The sequence below is a fragment of the Clarias gariepinus genome, chromosome 19 (assembly GCF_024256425.1).
Source record: "Clarias gariepinus isolate MV-2021 ecotype Netherlands chromosome 19, CGAR_prim_01v2, whole genome shotgun sequence".
Taxonomy (NCBI): Eukaryota; Metazoa; Chordata; class Actinopteri; order Siluriformes; family Clariidae; genus Clarias; species Clarias gariepinus.
Genome location: NC_071118.1, coordinates 29,942,501 through 29,950,000, shown reverse-complemented (window position 1 = coordinate 29,950,000; position 7,500 = coordinate 29,942,501). Strand labels below are relative to the sequence as shown.

Here is a 7,500-nt window from a genome sequence, read left to right as displayed (position 1 = left end):
GGGGGAACACAACTGCTGGAAAAAATACCACAAACCTGAAGAGACCATCCCATAATAATCACCCAGTTTTACAGCCTCTCTGATGGCATATGATAACATAATTATGTTGTGATGTATTTTATTTTATAGTTAAATCGATGCCAAACACATTAATCTAATAGCTTAGCAAACGATTGTGACCCAGAGGAGCTACAACAGTCTAAGTCATTAAAAAGAATAAATAAAAGGAAAAAGTTTTAAAACACTGTCTGTACTGCTCCTATTGTATTGTAGTAAAAACATGAACATGCAGCAGTTATTTTGATGGTAAAAATTAATATAATTGGCTGAAAACATGAGATAAAAAAAAATAAATAAAAATGTTAAGATAATTATTTTGTGAAAAATCTTTAAAAAAGGGTTTTGGCTAAACTAGATTGACTGTAGGGTTATTTAATAATAATCTTATTGCTAAAATGTTACGTTTTCATTGACTAAAACTAGATGAAAATACTTATGGGTTTCTCTGACTAAAACTAGACTAAAATGTCCAGACCATAAGTCGACCAAAACTTGTCTAAACAAAATTAGGATAAGATTGACTAAATATGCTTAAAACTATCAGGGACATTTATCCCAGGACTAAGACTGAAATTAAAAATACATGACCAAATTAACACTACTGCGTCAGAAGCAGAAAGGTGTTTTCATCAGCATTGGCTCAACTTTCCTCTCTATCAGTGAAGTCGAGGTTCAGCGGCTCATCAGTTCAGAAAAAATGTTTACAAAAGAGTCTAATAGAAAAGTCTAGAAAATCAGTGTAACAGATCATAAGAACTGGTCCAACCGTGTGGTGTGTGATTACGTGTACGGTGACCTGGTGCTTTGATGTTTGGGGAAGTCAGACTCGTCACCACGACATGAGCGAGCGATGATGGAGGAAACAGCAGACGGCTGTACAGAATCGTCTACATGAACATAAAGCATTCACGATCAGTTCAGAAGAACGAGGAACGACGTTAATGACGAGTAACTGATGATATGAAGTTTGTACAAGATGTTTTAAAATTCTGATCTGAGAAATGACACAAAGGGGAAGAAAAACAATACAGCAAAACATTCTGTAATAATAACAGCTTATTGTGTTCTTATCAGCAGTGACACACAGAGACATTTACTGTACTGAGGGACAGACAGACAGTGTTTTATTGACACTGAGTTTTACTGGGACAGGAGGTAGCACAATCATCAAGGGCAGAAGTGTAGTATGGAATAAAATCACTGTCAAAAATATTCGTGCGTAAAAAAAAAGATTTGTGTGTAATCCTGCCTTTTGTCTGAGTTGGATTCCAAAATCTACGGCCACGACAGCTTACAGATACGAGATTTTGTGTGTTTGTTACAATACAACTCTGAAATATGCGACTCTGACCGTTTACAGACACAAAACTCGTTCTTACAACTCCTCTGTTTCACGGACGAATTGCGAAATTACGCCTACGAACGCTGTGCGTGAAACCACTGTCAAAAATACGTCATCAAGGTCACATGCACAGGCATTACTATCCGAGGGAAGAGGAATCGATTCGGCGCATGCGCCCCGCCTCCGTTTTAAACTCCTAAAATCTTACCTACTATAGTTAAAACATCTCTGTAATTTTACTACTCTTAAACATGTCCGAATATGTGAAAAAAAACTTACCTGAGACGATGAGAGAGCGCTCGACTGGGGTTAAAACGGAGGCGGGGCGCATGCGCCGAATCGATTCCTCTTCCCTCGGATAGTAATGCCTGTGCATGTGGCCGTGATGACGTATTTTTGACAGTGGTTTAACACACAGCATTCGTATGCGTAATTTCGCAATTCGTCCGTAAAACAGAGGAGTTGTAAAAACGAGTTTTGTATATTTCAGAGTTGTATTGTAACAAACACACAAAATCTCGTATCTGTAAGCTGTCGTGGCCGTAGATTTTGGAATCCAACTCAGACAAAAGACAGGATTACACACAAATCTTTTTTTTTTTACGCACAAATATTTTTGACAGTGATTTTATTCCATACAGAAGTAAGACAGACTATAGAGACTCTGATTACACACACACACACAAAACTACATTCATTAAGAATAAAATAAGATGCTAAAAGGAACAATATAATTCCTAAAATGTTTTTCCTTTTTTTGTTGTTGCAAAAACCAGTCCCTTGTTTTTCTCTCGTTTCCTTCTCTCCTTTTCTTTTTCCCTTCTTTAAATAATTCTGATGCCTAATTCGTACACACACACACAGGCAAATACACATTTACTGTTTATCTGACCAGAAACCATTTCTTGTAAGGCTGGCTTCAGTTGGTGTGTGTGTGTGTGTGTGTGTGGAGGTGAGACTGATGAGAGTGAGACAGCTTTACTGCACATCTTCAACGAGGTCACATCCCATCCACACAAACACACACACACAGACTGGGGGAACATAAACCTCACACACAGGGTCACTATAAACTGCAGTGTGAAGCGCATCGGAGTGAAAAGAAAACCACGTCATCGTTTTATTTAGTATTTTATCACTTGTGTGTGTGTGTGTGTTCATGTTTTTATAGGAAATGAATCTGACCGGAAGTTACCGTCGTCTTCACCATCACTGGGTTGTGCACGAGCCCGCACCACTGAGACTCCGCATCGGTATGTCCTCGGGAGCGCGCGCAGGGGGCACACACACACACACACACACACTCCGGAGAGACGGTGGGAGAATACTGTGTGTGTGTGTGTTTATTATTTTATTTGTTCAGCATTAAATTCACACGGAAAAAATATTATATCAGAAAGTGTGTTAAATGTTTACATTAATAATAATTAAACTTTATTAATCTGATCATTCTAATTCATACACACTCTCATAATTTCGGCCGAGGGTCTCCAGTGCAGTGTGTAATAACTTAAGCTCTGCTCACATACACTGAAAACTGATAAATACAGAGTTAGAACAGTGTGTGTGTGTGTGTGTGTGTGTGTTTACTCCACAGCACACTGATGGAGCTTCGGCCGGTTTGGAACCTTCAGTGACGTCAGCAGCGCAGTGTTCAAGCCTGACTCCGCCCTCTGACCCCGCCCAGTTCCGTAGTGATGGGCCGGTAATGGGCGGAGCATGGTCCTGGACTGGGAGGGGCGGAGCCTCCAAGAAAGAGAACTTTCATAAAAGAGGGATAAGATTTACAGACACAGGTGTGTGTGTGTGTGTGTGCGTGTGATTACAGACCTACTGCAGAGACACTTACTGCTTAAATCAGATAAATAAATTATCTTTAATAAAATTCTACAATTGTAATAGTTTACTGTCTTACGCGGCTACTTTTTTTCTGTGCTGAACAATAACCTGCTGTATAAACACTAAAGTACACAGAACAAGACTTTTACTCTGAGCAGCAGTAATATGAATATGCAAATGTGAAATATGAATTTTGCGTATTCACACTCCTAAAAGTGAAAACTATCTGTACTTTTAGACGTGTGCAGTGTTTCAAAAAATCTGACACACATCTTAGTCCCTCCCCCCCTCACTCACTCCCTCCCTCCCTCCCTCACACACCTGATCAAGGCTAATTCAGATCTTTTACTGCATGACATCAGTAATAATTATCACCTGTATTAATAGCATTAGTATGACATAATTGATGACCTTTAAGTGATGATTAAATGTTTGATCTCACACAAAAGCTAAAACTTTATTACATCAGAAACTAATTGTGATAAGGTTGAACTCCAGGGAAGCAGAGATCAGTGTGTGGAGTTAGTTTACTGTCAAAACACATCAAACATCAATCTGATTAAAATTATATTAATACAAAACCATACTGCAGGACAGCAGCACATAACCAAGGGGGCGGAGCCAGGTGGATGCCGAAGGCAAATAAAGGGCGAGGCAATGTGTATACTCCCGGGCTTAAGTGGGTGTGGTCGTGTGAATGGCACGGAGATAAGGGGCGGGGGCAGGTGGGTACTGTGTAGATGATTAGTAAATAAATTCCATGTGACCAGAAGAATTGCTATAACTACATTTTATCTTATCAAATATATACAGTAATCACATTCTAACAGTAATTTACATATTTTAATTTTCTCAACAAAAATTCATCAGCTTTTTAAAATCACACACTGAACTGCGGGGAACGGTTTAAGATGAAGTGGTGTAAGTACAGAAGGATTGTCGGGTTAGACAGATATAAAGTATCATGTGTTTATTTTCACATTTAAAAACATAGAGCTGTAGCCCCGCCCCTTTAAGGAAGTCCATTTAATATAAAACTGGCATCCAGTGAGCGAGATACAGGAGGAGATGGGTTCATTTTAAAACACAACACTGCAACAGTATCATTGACGGGGATAAAAAAGTTCAGTGAGTTATCACGTGGAAACTTCCAGCCCGGTGTGTGTGTGTGTGTGTTTGTTTGTGTGGAGTCACTTAGCTCTAAATCAGGAGACAGATTAAATTTGTCTAAGAGACAAAAGACTTAATGAAGCAGATAATGTGTCCATGTGAAGTGTGGGCGGTGTTCAGGGTTATACTGAACTGTTTTTAACGTTAATATGAAGCACATGAGCGACTCAGACTGATCTCAGGTCAGCCGCGAAACTGGACAGGAGGAAGTGACATAAGGAAGCAAGGAGTACGTCAGGGTCGTTAATGAAAGACAGACACACAGAAAAGCAGACAGACAGACAGGCTCTGGGCACAGTGTTGATCGTATTACTGAGCCTGTGCGTGTGTATGTGTGTGTATTAACTGATTAATATTCACATTGAAGTCTGCTAAAGTGTGAGCAGTCTTTAAGTATGTCAGCAGAGGTGTGTGTGTGTGTGTGTGTGTGTGTCCTCTCAAGGCGTCTGTATGTTACTCCAGCTGTTTACTTCCCTCTGATTTCTGGTCCAGTCGACTCTTACTGCTCTTCACCATATAAATAAAGTAGGTCAGCGTTTCCTTCTCGTTTACCGGAATGTTCCGGAAATGACGACTCACCGTCTGAAACACACACACACACACAATTATATTAGATGATTAACTCTGAGTTATATTAGTGTGTGTGTGTGTGTGTGTGTGTGTGTGTGTGTGATGCTGAATGGTCAGATGGAAACATCAGAGTGGTGTTTAACTGGTGTTCATCAGAATCATTACCACACTGGGGTGTTAACAAGTGTGTTAAAGGAGTCAGTGTGTGTGTGAACAGGGTGTGTGTATGTACAGAGTGTGTACAGAGTGTGTGTATGTGAGAACAGTGTGTGTACAGTGTGAGTGTGTACAGTGTGAGTGTGTACAGTGTGAGTGTGTACAGTGTGAGTGTACAGTGTGTGTACAGTGTGTGTACAGTGTGAGTGTGTACAGTGTGTGTACAGTGTGAGTGTACAGTGTGAGTGTACAGTGTGTACAGTGTGAGTGTACAGTGTGTACAGTGTGAGTGTACAGTGTGAGTGTGTACAGTGTGAGTGTGTACAGTGTACAGTGTGTGTACAGTGTGAGTGTGTGAACAATGTGTGTGTACAGTGTGAGTGTGTGTACAGTGTGAGAGTGTGAACAGTGTGAAAGTGTGTGTAAAATGTACAGTGTGTGTTTACAGTGTGTGTAGTGTGTTTGTGTGTATAGCGTGTGTACAGTGTGTGTGTGTGTACAGTGTGTGTGTGTACAGTGTGTGTGTGTGTACAGTGTGTGTGTGTACAGTGTGTGTGTACCTCTGCCAACTGGGCTTTGTTGAGTCCGGGTCTGGTTTGGATTTTGTAATGTCGTTTGTAACGGCGCAGTGTGTTCACCTGCAGCTGGAACAGATCCACCTGACACACACACACACACACAGAGTTTCCAAACATATTTCCAGTGGCATGCAGAAGTTTGTGCACCCCTCAGTGTGAGATGTTTAAGCTCACGTCGAGACACCTCTCACATCATTAATATTTTACACAGGAGCATTAATTATATCTATATTTAATTACGTCTTTATTAATTACCTAGACACAGGTTCAAAATAACAAAAAAGTGAAATGGACCAGAAGAAAAAGTTCAGTAGTCAGTAAAACCACCTGCCACAGTTTTTAAAGTCTGTCGCTTTATAGGACTAAAATAAACCCTCTTAATCCGAATGACGCGCCATAGGTGACGGTGCTGAGACGACACGAGGAAGAATTCTCGGGAGGAAACAGTCTCTAAAGGGAACCCCGTCCTCTTCCCGGTGATACCAGACAGTGAGAGTGTAAAGCAGCGCAGCTGTAACAGTGAGCTCTGAGGGTGAAGCTGCAGCTGTGGAACAGGAAGTGTGTGTAGTGTGTATGAAGTCCACTTTGATGAGGTTACACACCGATGGAGACTCGGATAGGGAACATTTCACAACACTTTTAGTCCTTAAAACCTAAGCAGCACAGACACGTGCCGGCAACTCAGCACAGATTAATGACCATAAAAAAATCTATATGTAATTATACAGAAGCCTATCTGGAGTCTGTTAACGAGGAGGCTTCCGACTTCAAACTGTGTATTTGGGTTTTTGGATATTTCACGGCATCATTACGTTTATAACAGTTACATTTTTATCACTACCAGAATTTGTAAATGAAGTTGCAAAATTATAGACCTCTTAAAATTAGCTCCTTTTTTTTCGGTCATAGAAACAATCAAAAACAACCATAGAAACTCGTGAGTGTGTATTTGTGGTATTTTTTTGCCTTTGTGACCCAGTTTAAAATTTTTCGCTCAGTCATGTTTGGGGAAGTTGGTCACTCTATACTGCACCATCAGAAGCTCTAACGGGATTTCCACCCGTTCTTCTTTGCGGTGTGATTCTAGCTCAGTGAGGCTCCCTTCATACACACTGCTCATCTGAAGTCTGGCCACAGGTGAGGATCAAACCCTGAGTCTAGATCTCCTGATGTGGTGTGTTTAAGATCATTATCTTGGTGCAGACAGTGTCCTTTTATTGTCACATTGGTATTATCTAACCACGCTCTCTCCCGTCTGTAGCTAGGAGATGTTCCCCGAGTCCCGGACCCCCCCACCCTCGTACTTCCCTGGGTGTTCAGGGAATTCTACATAATTTCCCCCCAAAAAGCATCAGTCTGCAGATTTTGTTTCTGGTTTATTTGTAATTCTCTAGTGCTGAATTTTGTGCAAGAAATTTTTTTTCACCTGGCCCTTAAATGCAGGTCGTGTGCGTGTGTGTGCTCGCCACTGCACATTAAAAAAACAACACACATACACACAAACACACACTTAATTCAAAGTGTGATCAATCTTTTTGAAGATCTTCTACAGTCTGACATAAGTTTGTATCTATCCTACACGCTGTTGTCTCTGAAGGTTTTCTCCCTTTTTCAGACCTCAGCTTGATCTTAATCAGTCCTCTTAACTCCTTAATGACATCATAACCTGAGCACATGGTTAGGGTTGCTCATCAGAGACATTTCATTCATCATTCATTCATCTAATTATTATCTAGACACATTTTTCTCACACATACACACTTCCAAATATTTTCTTTTCAAAAA

General features: G+C 40.5%; 1 protein-coding gene across 1 annotated transcript in view; it reads right to left on the bottom strand.

The window, feature by feature from the left end:
* Window positions 1-4,196: 4,196 nt before the first annotated feature.
* Window positions 4,197-7,500, bottom strand: part of sap30l (sap30-like) — an 11,771-nt gene continuing 8,467 nt past the window's right edge. The window contains exons 3-4 of the mRNA XM_053478506.1: window positions 5,698-5,796; window positions 4,197-4,993 (exon numbers count right to left, since the gene is read on the bottom strand). Coding sequence (XP_053334481.1) covers window positions 4,865-4,993; window positions 5,698-5,796 — 228 coding nt within the window. The 3' untranslated portion in view covers window positions 4,197-4,864. The remainder of the gene's footprint in view (window positions 4,994-5,697; window positions 5,797-7,500) is intronic.